Source organism: Muntiacus reevesi, chromosome 2 (genome assembly GCF_963930625.1).
Source record: "Muntiacus reevesi chromosome 2, mMunRee1.1, whole genome shotgun sequence".
NCBI classification, from domain to species: Eukaryota; Metazoa; Chordata; class Mammalia; order Artiodactyla; family Cervidae; genus Muntiacus; species Muntiacus reevesi.
In genome coordinates this window covers 248,925,664-248,943,742 of record NC_089250.1, presented here as the reverse complement: position 1 = coordinate 248,943,742, position 18,079 = coordinate 248,925,664, and the positions used below count along the sequence as shown (strand labels likewise).

The window sequence follows — 18,079 nt, the reverse complement described above, 5'->3', positions numbered from 1 at the left end:
GCCTGTGACCTGGCGAATCTAGTCTCTTTAAGGCTCAATTTCCTCTTCACCAGTAAAACGGGCATAATTATCTCTACTTTATAGAGAAATCTGGCCGATTGAGAGAATGTACCTGCAGAGCGCTTGGTGCCTAGTAATCAGTGTATAAATGACAGGCGGTGAACGGCACCTTGAGACAGTATTTGAGGGTACGATATGGAGAGTCCCAAATTTGTGCCACTACTGAGAATCTGATTTTCTTGTATGTCAATTATCTCTAAATAAGGCTTAGGGCGGGGTGGGGGAAGGGATCTGTTTTTAAGTGAATTCTTAAGTGACCAGGACAACTACACTGTTTCTACGTGTTCTAAAATAGAATTTCGCCTCAACTGTGGCTGGTTAGAGGTCCCAGCATTTTGGAATTATAAGTTTGGTTAATATGCAATATTGTGAGCTACGCATTCTTAACTGCCATTACAACTGACAAACTGGTCATGGTGAGATGTTATTGTCATCATGTTACTCTCCCATATTCTCCATGCATGCTAAGTCACTTCAGTCATGTCGTTACTCTCCATAATCCTCCCCAACCATTCCCTTTTACAAGCCTTGTGCACCAGTCACTGACTCCTAAACCTACTGGTATTAAGCCCACATCTGTGGTCATATCAGGTCCACCCACTTATGATACCCTCTTCCTTCTGATGCCTACTCACCTTTCAAGCGCCTCGAATTTCTTCTTTTTCACAAACTCTGCTACCATTCTGAGCTTCAGTGATCCCATCTCCATGTGGTACTTCAGCACCTTATTATTTCTGAAAGGAACTAAAATATTTACATATATATAAATTGAAGTGCTAGCAATAGAGATTTGTAGCAAATGCAAAAGGACACAGCTCTGTAAACATATTTGTTAAATGATAATTCATACTTAACCCTGGTGTGCATGTGTCAACTAGAAGGCTATGTTAAAGATGCAAATTCCCAGGAATTCCCTGGCAGTCCAGTGGTTAGGACTCTGAGCTCTCACTGCAGTGGCCCAAGTTTGATTCCTGGTTGGGGGAGCTAACATCCTACAAGTTACGCAGCTCAACAACAATGAAAAAGCAGATTCCCTCCAGTCCAGACATAGAGACTTTCAGTTCAGTTCAGTCGCTCAGTCGTGTCTGATTCTGTGACCCCAAGGACTGCAGCATGCCAGGCCTCCCTGTCCATCACCAAATCACGGAGTTTACTCAAAGTCATGTCCCTTGAGTTGGTGATGCCATCCAACCATCCTCTGTCGTCCCCTTCTCCTCCCACCTTCAATCCTGAAGGTGAGACTTTTCCTCACCTTAAATCTTGGCTTCCCTTGTTACTTACTTTGGCCAATAGATTATGACAGAAATGGTACTGTGCAAGGTACAACATCTAGACTTCAAGAGACCTTGAAATTTCTATCTTCACCATCTTAGAACACTTCATGATGCTGTGAAGAAGTCTGGGATTAAAGATGTTACCTAAAAAAAAAAAAAAGATATTACCTATACATTGGCACTTGCCACCTACCTCTGCTGCTGCTGCTAAGTCCCTTCAGTCATGTCCGACTCTGTGTGACCCCATAGACGGCAGCCCACCAGGCTCCACCGTCCCTGGGATTCTCCAGGCAAGAACACTGGAGTGGGTTGCCATTTCCTTCTCCAATGCATGAAAGTGAAAAGTGAAAGTGAAGTCACTCAGTCGTGTCCGACTCCTAGCGACCCCATGGACTGCAGCCTACCAGGTTCCTCCATCCATGGGATTTTCCAGGCAAGAGTACTGGAGTGGGTTGCCATTGCCTTCTCCGGTCACCTACCTCTACAAGGATCAAATTATAAGCCACTGCAGCTGCAGACCTTCAACACCTCATGAAAGGAATTAAGGTGGAGATCAGGAATAAGGCATTCTGTGCTCTGGGAAAAACTGGCAGAACAAGTCTTCAGATAATTAGGGATTTTCAGGAGACGATTTTATGAGCCCAATTTTTGCATCTCCTTGAATCTAGAAATGCACTAAAATCCTTCATTGTGACATATGCTCCTCATGACTGGCAGTAATCTACAAAAACTATGTGTTTCATTGCATGTACTCTCCCTCACCAAAATCACATATATTTATTGACATTCCCCCCTACCTCTTTGTTGCAGTGTCTCAGAGCTATATGAAATGCTATTTCTTGGGCTACAGAAATGCTGTCTCTTTGGGCCTATTTTTCCCCAAATGAGGCAAAACACAGCTCACACATTGTGCTTTGTTTTTGGCTCCCCCGCCCCCAGTTGACAAAGATCAGCTACTAAAGGTGTCTCAGCTGAGACTGCCCCTTAATCAACTTAATGCAAACCATGACTGTGTTCAGGCTATATCAGCAGGTCAGCCCCATCAACCCCAGAATTATAAGATAATAAAACATTGTTTTAAAACACAAAAAATTTTAAAAAGCAAATTCCCAGCCCCATTTCCAGTGATTCAGGTCCAGCAAGTCTGGATATAGAATTAGAAAATAACATTCTTAGCAAGTATTTTGAATGACTCTGATGCATGTGATCTATGGGTAACTTTGGGAAACACTGAACTTTTCTACACAATTTTTAAAGGCTTCACTCATTTACAGTTATTAGAAAATATTGGCTATATTCTCTGTGGTGTACAATACGTCTTTGTAACCTACCTTACACTCAATTATTTGTCCTGCCACTCCCCCCAATACTGCCCCTCTCCCACCCACCTGCACCCACTGTTAATCACTAATCTGTTCTCTATTATATGTGAGTCTGTTGTTTTTTTTTTTAAGTCATTCTATTTTGTTTTTGTTCTGGCCACACCTTGAGGTTTGCTGGATCTTTGATCTCCAACCAGGGATTGAACCCTGGCCCTTGGCAGTGAAAGCACAGGGTCCTAATCACTGGACCGCCAGGGAATTCCCTGTGAGCCTGTTTTGAAGCATATTTAATATGTGTTTATCTTTCATATAGTGAATTAGTAAAATCACACAGCATTTCCTTTACTACCTCCACCTCTAGGAAACTGAGTCCAATAGTGTTTTTGAAGACCCTAAGAAGCGAGCATGGAAGAAAATCTCCACAAAGGGAGGGGTTGGACAAATATATTTGGAGTACCACAAAAGCTAAATTGGGCTTCCTGAGTCTGGGAAGAAGAAAGCAGTTTGGGATTCTTCCAGTAGTAAGAACCCTATAAGCGTTGCCAAAGGGACCCAGGTTAGTCACAAGATTTTTAAGTGGAAGGGTTACATGATGCGTGCAGAAAGACTGGACCCTTGTTGCCAACGCTCCCAGCTAGCAGACATATTTCAGCATCAGTGCAGAGGTTGTCAGTTCTGCCTGATCTTCAGGAAGTGACCAGTGTGGACTGAAGACTAGAGGGCCCTTCCTGAATGTTCTGCACTATGTAAAACCCCTGGGACAAAGGAGAGAAATGCTCATAAATGACTGAGATTCAATTTGCCACCATCATGGCAATTGGAATTAGAATCAGACTAAAGTGGTTTTTTTAAAAATTAATATTTAAGTTTCTTTTTTAGAATTTCAAATAGTTTTTCCAGTAGTCACGTATGGATGTCAGAGTTGGACCATAAAGAAAGCTGAGCACCAAAGAATTGATGCTTTTGAACTGTGGAGTTGGAGAAGACTCTTGAGAGTCTCTTGGACTGCAAGGAGATCAAACCCAGTCAATCCTAAAGGAAATCAGTCCCGAATATTCATTGGAAGGACTGATGCTGAAGCTGAAACTCCAATACTTTGGGCACCTGATACGAAGAACTGACTTATTGGAAAAGACCCTGATCCTGGGAAAGATTGAAGGCAAAAGGAGAAGGGGACGACAGAGGATGAGATGGTTGGATGGCATCACCGACTCGATGGACATGAGTCTGAGCAAGCACCAGGAGTTGGTGATGGACAGGGAAGCCTGGCATGCTGCAATTCATGGGGTCGCAAAGAGTCAGACACGACTGAGCGACTGAACTGAAGTTTAAAGAATAATACAATGAATTCCCACTTTAACTTAGATTCACCAATAGTTATTATTTTTCCGTATTTTACTTCATTTATATTTATTTTTATTATTGTTGTTAATATTGTTAAACCAAACCATCTCAGAGTAAGTTACAGACCTCATGACACTTTCAGTTCAGTCAGTTCAGTCGCTCAGTTGTGTCCGACTCTTTGCAACCCCATGAATTGCAGCACGCCAGGCCTCCCTGTCCATCACCAACTCCTGGAGTTTACTCAAACTCATGTCCATCAAATCGGTGATGCCATCCAGCCATCTCATCCTCTGTCATCCCCTTCTCCTCCTGCCCCCAATCCCTCCCAGCATCTGGGTCTTTTCCAATGAGTCAACTCTTCACATGAGGTGGCCAAAGTATTGGAGTTTCAGCTTCAGCATCACTCCTTCCAATGAACACCCAGGACTGATCTCCTTTAGGATGGACTGGTTGGATCTCCTTGTAGTCCAAGGGACTCTCAAGAGTCTTTTCCAACACCACAGTTCAAAAGCATCCATTTTTCGGCGCTTAGCTTTCTTTACAGTCCAACTCTTACATCCATACATGACCACTGGAAAAACCATAGCCTTGACTAGACAGACCTTTATTGGCAAAGTAATGTCTCTGCTGTTTAATATGCTAACTAGGTTGGTCATAATTTTCCTTCAAGGAGTAAGTGTCTTTTAATTTCATGGCTGCAATCACCATCTGCAGTGATTTTGGAGTCCAGAAAAATAAAGTCAGCCACTGTTTTCACTGTTTCCCCATCTATTTCCCATGAAGTGATGGGACCAGATGCCATGATCTTAGTTTTCTGAATGTTGAGCTTTAAGCCAACTTTTTCAATCTCCTCTTTCACTTTCATCAAGAGGCTTTTTAGTTCCTCTTCACTTTCTGCCATAAGGGTGGTGTCATCTGCATATCTGAGGTTATTGATATTTCTCCCAACAATCTTGATTCCAGCTTGTGCTTCTTCCAGTCCAGCGTTTCTCATGATGTACTCTGCATTGAAGTTAAATAAGCAGGGTGACAATATACAGCCTTGACGTATTCCTTTTCCTATTTGGAACCAGTTTGTTGTTCCATGTCCAGTTCTAACTGTTACTTCCTGACCTGCATCTAGGTTTCTCAAGAGGCAGGTCAGGTGGTCTGGTATTCCCATCTCTTTCAGAATTTTCCAGTTTATTGTGATCCACACAGTTGAAGGCTTTGGCATAGTCAATAAAGCAGAAATTGATGTTTTTCTGGAACTCTCTTGCTTTTTCAATGATCCAGCAGATGTTGGCAATTTGATCTTTGGTTCCTCTGCCTTTTCTAAAACCAGCTTGAACATCTGGAAGTTCATGGTTCACATATTGCTGAAGCCTGACTTGAAGAATTTTGAGAATTACTTTACTAGCGTGTGAGATGAGTGCAATTGTGCGGTAGTTTGAGCATTCTTTGGCATTGCCTTTCTTTGGGATTGGAATGAAAACTGACCTTTTCCAGTCCTGTGGCCACTGCTGAGTTTTCCAAATTTGCTGGCATATTGAGTGCAGCACTTTCACAGCATCATCTTTCAGGACTTGAAATACCTCAACTGGAATTCCATCACCTCCACTAGCTTTATTCATAGTGATGCTTTCTAAGGCCCACTTGACTTCATATTCCAGGATGTCTGGCTCTAGATGAGTGATCACACCATCGTGATTATCTGGGTCATGAAGATCTTTTCTGAACAGTTCTTCTGTGTATTCTTGCCACCTCTTAATATCTTCTGCTTCTGTTAGGTCCATACCATTTCTGTCCTTTATCGAACCCATCTTTACATGAAATGTTCCCTTGGTATCTCTAATTTTCTTGAAGAGATCTCTAGTCTTTCCCATTCTGTTCTTTTCCTCTGTTTCTTTGCATTGATCGCTGTGGAAGGCATTCTTATCTCTCCTTGCTATTCTTTGGAACTCTGCATTCAAATGGGAATATCTTTCTTTTTCTCCTTTGCTTTTCACTTCTCTTCTTTTCACAGCTATTTGTAAGGCCTCCTCAGACAACCATTTTGCCTTTTTGCATTTCTTTTCCATGGGGATGGTTTGATCCCTGTCTCCTGTACAATGTCATGAACCTCCGTCCATAGTTCATCAGGCACTCTGTCTCTCAGATCTAGTCCCTTAAATCTATTTCTCACTTCCACTGTACAGTCATAAGGGATTTGATTTAGGCCATACCTGAATTGTCTAGTGGTTTTCCCTACTTTCTTCAATTTAAGTCTGAATTTGGCAATAAGGAGTTCATGATCTGAGCCGTAGTCAGCTCCCGGTCTTGTTTTTGCTGACTGTATAGAGCTTCTCCATCTTTGGCTGCAAAGAATATAATCAATCTGATTTTGGTGTTGACCATCTAGTGATGTCCATGTGTGGAGTCTTCTCTTGTGTTGTTGGAAGAGGGTGTTTGCTATGACCAGTATGTTCTCTTGGTAAAACTCTATTAGACTTTACCCTACTTGATTCCCTGCTCCAATGCCAAATTTGCCTGTTACTCCAAGTGTTTCTTGACTTCTTACTTTTGCATTCCAGTCCCCTATAATGAAAAGGACTTCTTTTTTGGGTGTTAGTTCTAAAAGGTCTTGTAGGTCTTCATAGAACTGTTCAACTTCAGCTTCCTCAGTGTTACTGGTTGGGGCATAGGCTTGGATTACTGTGATATTGAATGGTTTGCCTTGGAAACGATCAGAGATCATTCTGTCATTTTTGAGACTGCATCCAAGTACTGCGTTTCGGGTTCTTTTGTTGGCCATGATGACTACTCCATTTCTTCTAAGGGATTCCTGCCCACAGTAGTAGATATAATGGTCATCTGAGTTAAATTCACCCATTCCAGTCCATTTTAGTTCGCTGATTCCTAGAATGTCGACATTCACTTTTGCCATCTCCTGTTTGACCACTTCCAATTTGTCTTGATTCATGGACCTAATATTCCAGGTTCCTATGCAATATTGCTCTTTACAGCATCAGACCTTGCTTCTATCACCAGATTCATCCACAGCTGGGTATTGTTTTTGCTTTGGCTCCATCCCTTCATTCTTTCTGGAGTTATTTCTCCACTGATCTCCAGTAGCATAATGGGCACCTACTGACCTGGGGAGTTCCTCTTTCAGTATCCTATCATTTTGCCTTTTCATACTGTTCATGACACTTTACCTCCAAATAATTCTGTGTCTTCTATGAAAAGCCCCTATATGATTTTCAAGTTCAGAGAATTTAACATGCAGATAAAACTATTATCTAACAAGCTGTCCACATTATTTTCCAATCATTATAATACTGTTCTTTGTGAAATTGTGGTATGTCTATGTGATTAAAGATCCAAGTCAGGATAATGTATTGCATTTATGTATGTCTCCTTGGTTTCCTTTAATCGGGCATGATTCTTGAGCCTCTGCTTTTTTTTTTTCCATGACGTAGGCCTTTTTTTTAAGAATGTGGCTTCAGATTGAATTTGATTCAGGAAAATACTATGGCTTAAATAAATTCATATTCACAATGATAGCCCATGATAGCCAGAAAGTCTAACTTGAAACCTGTGTCCCTGCTACTCACAAACTTGGTGACCTCAGCTGGCTTTCTCAATCTTTTTTCCAAGTGGATACTCAGGGTTTCAACACTATTTGAAGAAACAGTTCCCCACTGAATTGTTTTCACGTTTGTTGAAAACTGACTGACCATGTAAGTATAGGTCTTTTTCTCAACTTGCTATTCTGTTCCAGTTATTTGTCTAGTCTTATGCCAGTCCCATGCTATCTTGGTTATGATTGCTTTGTAAGGCTTAGAGTCAAGTGATGAAAGTACTTCAGGTTTTCTGAGTTTTCAAAATTGTTTCTGCTATTCTAGACCCTTTATGTTTTCACCAAAGTTTTAAAATCAGCTTGTTGAGTCACGCGATCAAGGTTAACATCACCAGTGACAAATCGTGTTGATAGCATGTACTCCCTGGTATGTGCTCCAAACCACTTCCCCACTGTGGCATTCTTTCCCCAAACCCATAATTCAGTCTAAACAGGAGAAAAACATTAGGCAAACCCAAATTGAGGAATATTCTACAAAACACCTGACCAATAGCAATCAAAACCATCACACTTATTTAAAAAATAAAAACAAGGAAACAAGGAGACATTGTCACAGACCCACTTTGACTAAGGAGACAGAACAACTCAAATGCAAAGTGGCAACCTGGATTGGATCCTAGAACAAAACAAAAAGGATATCAGGGGAAAAAACAGTAAAATTCAGATTAAAGTAACAGTAATACACCAGTGTTGATTTATTAGTTTTGACAAATGTACTATGGTATATTCAAGATGTTAACATTATTGGAAGTGGAGTGAGAGGTATATAACAACTCTGTACTATTTTGCAACTTTTCTGTAAATCTGAACGTATCCCAAAATAATATGGTTACTTTTAAAAATGAGCCTGTTAATTTCTGTAAAAGCACGTATAGATGAATTTATAAAGAATGAACACTTAATAATCCTGAGGCTCACAATCCACCAACATGGTACACTGCTCCATTTATTTGAATGTTTTTTCAATTTATGGTTTACAGCATAGAGGTCTTCTACATCTTTTGTCAAAATTATTTCTAAATATTTTATGGTTTTCTGCTATTACAAATGGAATTATTTCATTTTCAATTGTTTGCTGCTGTAACAGAGAAATATAATTGATTTTGTACATTGAATTAGTATCATAACCTTGCTAAACTCACTTATAGTTCTCAGGATTGTAGGTTTCTTAGAAAACTCTACATGGCAATCATATCATCTCCCAATAAAGACGGTTTCACTTGTTCCTTTCCAATCTGTATGCCTTTTTCCTTGCTTTATTTCCCTGGCAAGGAGTATTTCACACTAGCATTTCTAGTAGAACACTGAATAAAAATGGTAAAATGAGCATCTCTGGCTTGTTCCTAATCTTAATAGGAAAGCATTCTGTCTCTGACAATTAAATGTGATGTTTGTAGATTTTTCAGTAGATACTCTTCATCTGAAAGCATTCCCCTACCTACCTTGTTTCCTGAGGTGTCTTTTTTTAAAGACATCCTTTTAAATCATAAAAGGAGACGAAAGCCTGTCAAATACTTTGTCTGCATCTGTTAGGATGATGACTATGTGATCTTATATGATCATCTAGATATGCCATGCTCAGTTGCTTTCAGTCGTGCCCAGCTCTTTGTGACCATATGGACTGTAGCCCACCAAGCTCCTCTGTTCATGGGATTCCACATGCACATAAATAAATGTGTATGTGTCCTTACAATGAAATATAATTCAGCAGTTAAAAAAAAAAAATAGCATGCTAAAACATGAATGCACCTTGAAAGCATCGTGCTAAGTGAAAGAAGCCCATCACAACAGACCACATACAGTATGACTTCATATATATAGAATTTCAAGAAAAGGCACATCTAGAGACCTCCCTGGTGGTCTGGCGGTTAAGACTCTGCATTTCCACTGCAGGAGGGGAGGGTTCGATCCCTGGTCAGGGAACTTAAGGTCCCACATGCCGCAGGGCAACTAAGCCCGCCTGCCACAGCTAAGACCCCACACAGCCTACTTAATTATTTTTTAAAAAGGCACATCTATAGAGACAGAAAGTACATATAGTGGTTGTACCTGGCTGAGAGGGTTGGGAAAAACAGTGAATGACCTCTAATGGGGATGAAGCTTCTTTTGTGTATGGTAACAATGTTATAAAATTAGACTGAAATGATGCCTGCACAACTCTGTAACTACACTAAAAGATACTGAACTGTATACTTTTGATAGATAATTTGTATAGTATGTGAGTTACAAAGCTGTTAAGGAAAAAACAAAGTTAATTTAGTGGTTAGGGGAAGGGCACAAGTAGGGAATCAAAAAACATTAAAGGGCTACAATACTTTCCAGACACGGAGCCAATGAAAAAATGATGCAAAAAGATGTTAACACTTAGAAATTCTTTACCCTGTAAAGGGTTCTTTTTGATAAAGATGATCCAGTTCAGAGACTGGATGATGTCATTGTTTTTACTACAATCTACTGAGCCAAAGGCCACTTTGAAAAATCATAATGTTTCCATAAACACAAAGTTTCCTTTAGGCTGGTTTTGCCCTCAGAATGTTCCAAATGTCTTTGGTCAATGACCTTTATTTAATCTGTGGAGGATGAGGGGTAAAGCACAGAAATCTCCTTCATGACTAGATTAATCTCTAATGTGTTTTTTAAGTCAGCTTTTAAAAAATATAATATATACACACTAATGTACTTTTTATAACCATCATCCACATTCATTTAACTAAACACTTCCTCAGGCTGGAGGAGTGAACAATGGTTATGGATTAAGTGATAAATTAATAAATTAAGGTAAGAGGTAGTAAAGGGAACAAGTTTTAAATTTAATTTTTAAGTCTTAATATATTCACATGGCTCCAAACTAAAAAAAAAAAAAATTAAACATCTCAATAAAAAGTGTCTTGCCCACCACCTTTCTACCTACTTTCCACTCCCTTCCACTCACCCACCACAGAAACCATTTAACAATTTTTTTGTGTGTATCCGTCCTGAGTTTCTCCATGCAAAATGCAAGTAAATACACATATTTATACTTAGTTTTAAGGGCTTCCCTCGTGGTTCAGACAGTAAAGAATCTGCCTGCAATGTGGGTTCAATCCCTGGGTCAAGAAGATCCCTTTAAGAAGGGAATGGCTACCCACTCCAGTATTTCTGGGAGAGCCTGGCAGGCTACAGTCCATGGGGTCACAAAGAGTCAGACACAACTGAGCAACTAACATTTTTATACTTAAGTTTTCTTTACATACAAAAGGTAGTGAACATCACCCTTCTGCATCTTGCCTTTTTTACTTACTTAGTAACATCTTAGAAGTGTTTAGATAATGATACATAAATACCTCCTTATTTATTTTTACATAGTTTTTACAGTTGCATAGTTTTTTATAGTTTAGTATTCACAGTTTGGTGTGAATATATCTTAATTTAACTAGTCTCCCGCTGATGGAGATTTGGGTTCCAATGTTTTGGAGCTGCAAATAATGCTGCAATTGATACAACTTTGATCTTTCACCACTGTACACATGTATAAGAAGAAATGGGAATTCTAAGTCAAAAGTACATGCAATTGTAACGTTAGCAATTGCACCAATTTATATTCTCACTGGTGATGTACATGAGTGCCGGTTTCCTCACAGTCCCAGAGTGTGTATCAAAGTTTTTGGATTATAACAGTGAGACATTTTTGGGACATCCCTGGTGGACTCAGTGGTAAAGAATCCACCTGCCAATGCAGGAGACACAGGTTCAATCCCTGGTCTGGGAAATTTCCACATGCCGTGGGGCAACTAAGCCCATGCACCACCACTATTGAGCCTGTGGCTCTAGAGCCTGGGAGCAGCAGCTACTGAAGCCCGCGAGCCCTAGAGCTCCTGCTCTGCAACAAGCCTGTACACCGCTTGCCGCAACTGAAGAAAAGCCAGCACAGCAACGAAGACCCAGCACAGCCAGCAAAACAAAACGATGGGACATTTTAAAAATTATACCACACTGTGGTTTTGACTTGCATTTCTCTTCTTATGAGTGAGGTCAAACATCTTTTTTCTATAGTTAAGAGTGAGAGAGGAATTTATCAACCTTCCATCTAGATCCATATCTGAAAAAACAACAACAAAAAACCCCCTAATGGCCAAAAATTTCTTTCTTGAGTCAAGATGGTTTGATTTCTATATGCCAAGCACAAGCCTACTTTGGGGATATTCTCTCTGCCCAACTTCACGTTTAGATTTATCAGTCTAACCTCTGGTTAAATGTCAACCCCTGGGTGAGGCCTTGGTGAGCCACCACATCCTGAGTGGCTACTCTGTCCAAAACATCATTGTGTTTTCTTTCTGTAGAGCTCATGGCTACATGATATTTTTTTTTCCTTTTTTTCTCTCAAAATCAACTTTATTGGCATTCTGGAAACTAAGCAAAAAATTACAACAACCAGCTGAATGCTTAATCAAGGGGAAAAAACCAGATGAATCTCAGTCAGAGAACTCTGTGATGTTTTAACTTGCCCTGTCTCCGTCCCCTGCTCTCCAGTTCAGCAGAAAGCTTTGACCATGGCAGTCACCATTCCTAGCACAAGTTTCCAGTTCTGGAGGTAGGAGCAGTGATCTCATTCTTCAAAAATCGTGGTTTTTCATTTCAACCAGTCTGGTGGCTCTCTGAAGGGCCAGCTCAAAAACTTTACCTTCATTTTGCTTAACTCAGAACTCCTCCAAGTACCAGGAAGCTATGGGGGGCAGGGGCTGCATTTGATAGATTTAAAGGCAATGTATTAGTCGCTGCCTCCCAGAACAAGAAATAATGGTTGGGCAAACAACAAACCAACCAAAAATAATAATATTTAGATATAAGGCATGTCTTTGAGACCCCGATTTTAATTCTTTTGAGTACTGGAAATGAAATTGCTGGATCATATGGTAATTATATTTTTAAGTTTTTGAGGAACTGCTATACTATTTTCCATATAGCAGCTATACCATTTTACATTCCTATTCCTATCAGCAGTGCACAAGTGCTCCAATTTCTCCACATTCTCACCAATACTTAGTATTTTTAAATTCTTCATAGTACTCATCTGAATTGGGGCGATGGGAAAGGAATCTGGCTCTGCTACTGGGCTGTTCAGGCAGCCTCAAACCCTGAGGCTTTATTCTTAAAGCATTTTAACTTCGTGCTAACTTGAGCAGTGGACGTGAGATCCACCCCGGTTAAGCTCAGGTTAGCTTTGGGACACTGGCATATTTTCTTTCATCCATAATCATTGGATCGAGGCCTATAAATCAAATAGTTAAGAAACAAAACACAAACAAGGTCATAATTTGTTTCTTCCTGCCCTCTGTTTTTCTTGGCATGGAAAAACTCAAGCCTTTCCTGACCGGGGATGGGTAATGACATTGGTTGGGGGGGGCGGGGGCGCGCGGTGATTCATTAAAAGTAGCCTGAGTAACTAGCCTTTCATTTCTTCTCATTCTTTTCCCTTATTGTCCCAACTCATGTAAGGAAACACACAGAATCAAATAATTCTCCTGCTGATAAAGAATGTTCCCTCAGCTCTTTGCTCATTTGCAGCTATATGCTCCCAGAATCAAAATCCGGGGGCTCTGGAGGCAACCATGGTAGATGTGATGGGTGTTTCTGAATAGAGAAGGAAGGTCAGGAACCCTGGCTTGTGGAAGCCACCTTCCTCACTGGCTTTTCTCAACAAAGGTGTCTATTACGTTAGGAAATGGTTTGTGTCCCCTGGGATCCTGGCCACACGGCAGGAGCTGGGTGTGGCTGTGGTTAAGTCACAGTTACCTGTCTCTGAAGCGGGTGTGATGACACTAGGGCTTTGCTCAACCATTGCTGAGGCCAGGAGAGGGAAAAGGAAGCAGTGAACAATAGAAAATATTCACTTAATAGCGTACATAGATCATAATACTAAAAGAAATAACATTATAAGAAATAGCATAATATTTTCCTCTTTTACATTACATGCTGCTATTTTATTTGAAATATTTTTATAATTTTTTTTAAAGAAATGAAGAATACATTAAAAAAATATGTGTAGAAAGAAGACTGGGTAGTAACAGACCAAAATCCTAACGATAGCTATCTCAGGGTTGAGGGCTTAGAGTGGAATTCTAGTTTTCATGTTGATACTTTTCTGTATCTTTTTCCATTCTTTTCACAGATTGCATATTACTTCTGTAATCAAAAAGAAATTATAGTGTTATTTTTTAAGTTGATTTGTGTGCCCCAACTTCCCTCTCCTCTGTGGAAGTGGAACAATTTATTTTCAAAGAGGTGCGCTTGGAAGGACCTGAGTGGGATGGGAGAGGTGAGACACACACATGTGACTACGCTCAGGGTCAGGGTGAGGTTGTGGAAAAATACCAACGGTGCCACACCCTTAGCACGGTTTTGGTCAAGGCTACTATTTTTACTATTTTTTTAAATCCATGTATTTTATTTTATTTTTAAAATTTTTACTTTTTGGCCACATTATGCAGCATGCAGGATCCTAGTTCCCTGACCAGGGATCTGGCCCACACCCCCTGCATTGGAAGCATGGAGTCTTAACCATTGGATCGCCTGGGAAGGTCCAAGTTACTCCTGAATCACCCCTCTGCTGGCTTTCCCCCCCACCCGCCCATGTGAAATAATCCCAGTTTCTCTCACCTGCTGTTGTAAATCTAGCTTCCTTGCCTCTTATCATTTTTATGGCCACCCTCTGAGCCCGCTCCCAGCACTCCACTGTCTCCATGAACAGCTTCTCCTGGGGGGGACCCGGCCAGGAAGGGGAGCATGAAAGGATGAAATCTGTGGGTCCCTAATAACCGAAGTGGATGGTTCTTGTGGACTTTTGAGAAGGGGCTCAATAAAAAGGACACCTCCTCCATATTCAGGCTCTGAATCAGTTGGGGGTCTGGGTGGTCAGGAGATGAATTATCTTCTGATAAGGCTATATGTTAAGAGATGTGACTGAGCATGTGTACCCAGTAGGCTTTCTTGAATCCTAATTAAATAGACTTTCCCACAGTCCCAGGAAACATTGGACCAGGGTGCCCTCCCTGGGTGGAGGAATGCTGCTTCCCAGCATCTCGACCCTGAGAGTCCAGGAAGAAGACGACATTGGGAGACTCATGGCCAGCTTCTCCTAATACTCCTTCTTCACTAAGCGCAGGAGAAGGAAGGCATGGAGAAGAGCTGGCAGCGTTAATGCTAATTGATGACCCTCTACAGGAAGGAAATATTTGGAGTGGGGAAAAAGCATTTTCCTCTCCCAAAGTTTTACTATTTCTTGGACAATAGAACACTGGGAAGATATGAAGCAAGCTATAAACCACCCCCTCAGAAAAGTGAACAAAAGTGCCCATGGCTTTGGTATTAATGGTTTCTGTCTGCCTTTCTCTTTCTTCTGGTCTCTGTACCCCATCTTCCCAGGAGGAACTGTTCCTGCTGTGGTGTGTGCAAAGCGAGCAGGGCTGCCAATCAGATGCCGTCGGGTCATGTGATCCAATCTGTCCAATCAGAGAAGCTCATTTCCCTGGCCCTACTGTTTCAGGAAGAGACACTTGATCTAAGGCACCCAATCAGGAAACAGGACTAAAGGCAGGAAGACTGCTTAATATGAATACCGGACTTGGAAAAAGAGTAAAGTTCAGAGCTCTCCACAGCTATTTTGTCTGCATAAGTAGCGAGAATCTAAAGAACAGAGCCCAGCAAAGCAGAAAGGGGCCCTAGGGGTGTTGTTGACCCTTGGATTTAGTCAGAAATGAAATCTATCTAGTCTTGTGGTTACATGAGCCACTAAACTTGCCCATTTCTGGCTCAAGCTAGAGTCAGGTAGGTTGTCCGTTCCCTGCAACATATACACACACACAAAACTTGGCCTCCATTCTCCAAAGATGCTTAGGCTGTGAAGCCAAAACATCCACCGGACATTCAGAGCCCCTTCATGGTGCCCTTTATAAACTTGAAAACTGATCAAGTATCCTAAAAGATTCAGATAGCTCTGGTTACTGCATTTGGGGCAGCAATACTTGCTTCTTCATGTTGGTGCCATTTCTTCCTGCCAGCAACCTGGAAGTACAGACTGGAGGGCCGATAGCTTGAGAGAAGACAAGTAATATGGGTGTGTTGGAATGCACAAAATGCTAGGAGAAAGTGACTGATCCTCTTTTCCTTTATATGTAATGAATGAGAGCTGGAGGTAGAAAGAAGAGAAAGACAACCCCAACCAAAAAGAGGAGGATGTGTGGGCAAGTTAACTTGCAAGGTGGTGCTAGGATGCAGGGCAGTGTGGAAAAAACCATGGAAAAATAACAGCTAATAGTTTATTTAGCATTTAATCAAGAGAGACATTAGGCACTTCACATGCATTGTAACAATCCTGGGTGGTAGGTACTACTGTTATTTCTACTCTACACACACTGAAACTGAGATGAGAGGGGTTAGGCACGTGTGAGAGGGTTCCACAGCCCCTGGAGCCAGGAACCTACGTCATGGGCATATGAACCCTGCACCTCCTAACCACCGTGTCCTCCTCTCATGTTACACACCTGAATCAGAACCTAGCTTCTGTCTCTCACTTGTTGAGTGATTGTGGGCAAATCAGCCTCTCTGAGCATGTTGCCTCACCTGGAAAACTCATGTTATACCAGATAGATAACCATTTTCTTAAATCTCTTTTGGGACTTCCCTGGTGGTCCAGCAGGGGGCGTGAGTTCGCTCCCTGGGTCAGGGAACTAAGATCCCACATACCACAGAGGGCAGCCAAAAAGTGAAAACAAACAAAACAACCTCTTTCAACTCAAAATTTCAGGAAAACAAAAACTTTCAAAACACAACTCCCTAATCTAGGATTTATATTCTTGGCCTGAGCTTTGCCTGTCAAGATCATATAGATTGGTTTTTCCCATGGATTTAGGATCAAAGGGCTCCGGGTTACGTGCTCCTTTGAAATGGATTCAAAGGCACGCGTTTTCAAAGTGCAGGGGAAACTGGAAAGCCTTCATCCTCGCTGAGTGAATCACCATCCCAGAGCACAGGTGACAAGTCCTGACCCATCCCTACACTGTCTGATAAACCCACAGGTCACAGGTCTAAAACCAACCCCACTTTTCCTTCTTCCTGGCTCCTTTGTGGGCTTTCTGATAAGGTACCCTAAGTCAGCTGTGACAGTGTTTTCTCTCTCTGCAAACAACAGTCCCCAGGGCGTGCACTCTGCCTGCAAGCTCCCCAGCTGCTTCCAGCTCTCGCTCTGCCCAGAGCCCTTTAATTGCTGCATTCCAACAAATTAGCCATGTGACAGAAGATTATTTTTAACTTCAATAGAGCAGCTCCCTTTCTTTTAATATATCATGCTTGGCCCACATTCCCTCGGTGAAAAGGGCACCCTCGGCTACTTCTGAGAACTTTTAATTACTTCAATTGTTTGCAAAATCCTTAGAAGCTTAAAAAAAATGTTCCTTCTCCTTTTCCAGTTTTCCCATTTGCTGTTTAATGAAAGCTGAGGCTGACTCCAACATGGGGATTTACCAGCCTTAAGGGGTCTCCCCAAAGCCACTCTATCTGCTGCCATTCTCTGCAGGATAGTTTTCTGAAGTGCAAACCCATTGGGGGTTGAAAGGAATGCAAGCTCCAGAACAACAGAGGCTCCTTCCTCAGCCCCACATGGAACCCCAGAAGGCGGCAGGATGGGGGTGGCTGGTGGCCTTAGGAAGATTGAGTGCTAAACACTTCCTAGGTCTTGGGACCCTCCAAGAGGCTCCTGATGATTGAGCTTGACACTGTGCTGAGCCTTTCGCCTTCAAGTAAACCACAGAGAACAACGAGCATCTCAGGGACCACCAAGTGGACCAAAGGCCCTTTAATTTTTCTGAATTTCCTAAACTCCAGATATTTCCTGACTCAGGAGGCCAAGTTGGCAGCGTGGCCAAAAAGAGCAACATTGTATCACCCACCATCACCTTGGAGGGTAGAGATAGTGTTGCATTTAAGTTCCAGTCTCCCCGAAATTGAGAAATGTACATTTTCTTATGCCTGAGTTTTACAAAGCAATTCATACAGGTTACAAAGTAATTCATACAGTAAATGTATCATTCCAGCCATTTTCTATCTAATCCTACCCTTTCCCCATGGTTTTGCTTTCTACCATTTCTGTCACCCACAGTCAACCAAGGTTCAATAATATTAAGTGGAAAATTCCAGAAATAAGCAACTTATGTTTTAAATTGTGCACCATTCTGAGTAGCTTGATGATATCTCATGCCATCCTGCTTCATCCCACCAGGGCTGTGACAAGTATCCACAATGTATCTGCTAACTCGTTAGTCAGTCACTCAGCAGTCTACTAGGTTATCAGACTGTCATCATATCCCAGTGTTCAGTTAAATCTTACTTTACTTAGTAGTGTCCCCAAGGCTCAAGAGTAGTGATGCTGGCAATTTGGATATTCTCTTACTGTGCCTCATTTAGAAATTGAACTTTATCACCCTGAATATTCATTGGAAGGACTG

The 18,079-nt window shown here is 41.5% G+C and overlaps 1 protein-coding gene across 1 annotated transcript in view; it reads right to left on the bottom strand.

Annotated features, from left to right (window-relative positions):
* Positions 1-695: 695 nt before the first annotated feature.
* The window catches only part of NIP7 (nucleolar pre-rRNA processing protein NIP7), a 66,641-nt gene continuing 49,257 nt past the window's right edge, over positions 696-18,079 (bottom strand). Inside the window, exon 5 of the mRNA XM_065925653.1 lies at positions 696-804. Within this exon, the coding sequence (XP_065781725.1) occupies positions 778-804 (27 nt within the window). The 3' untranslated portion in view covers positions 696-777. The remainder of the gene's footprint in view (positions 805-18,079) is intronic.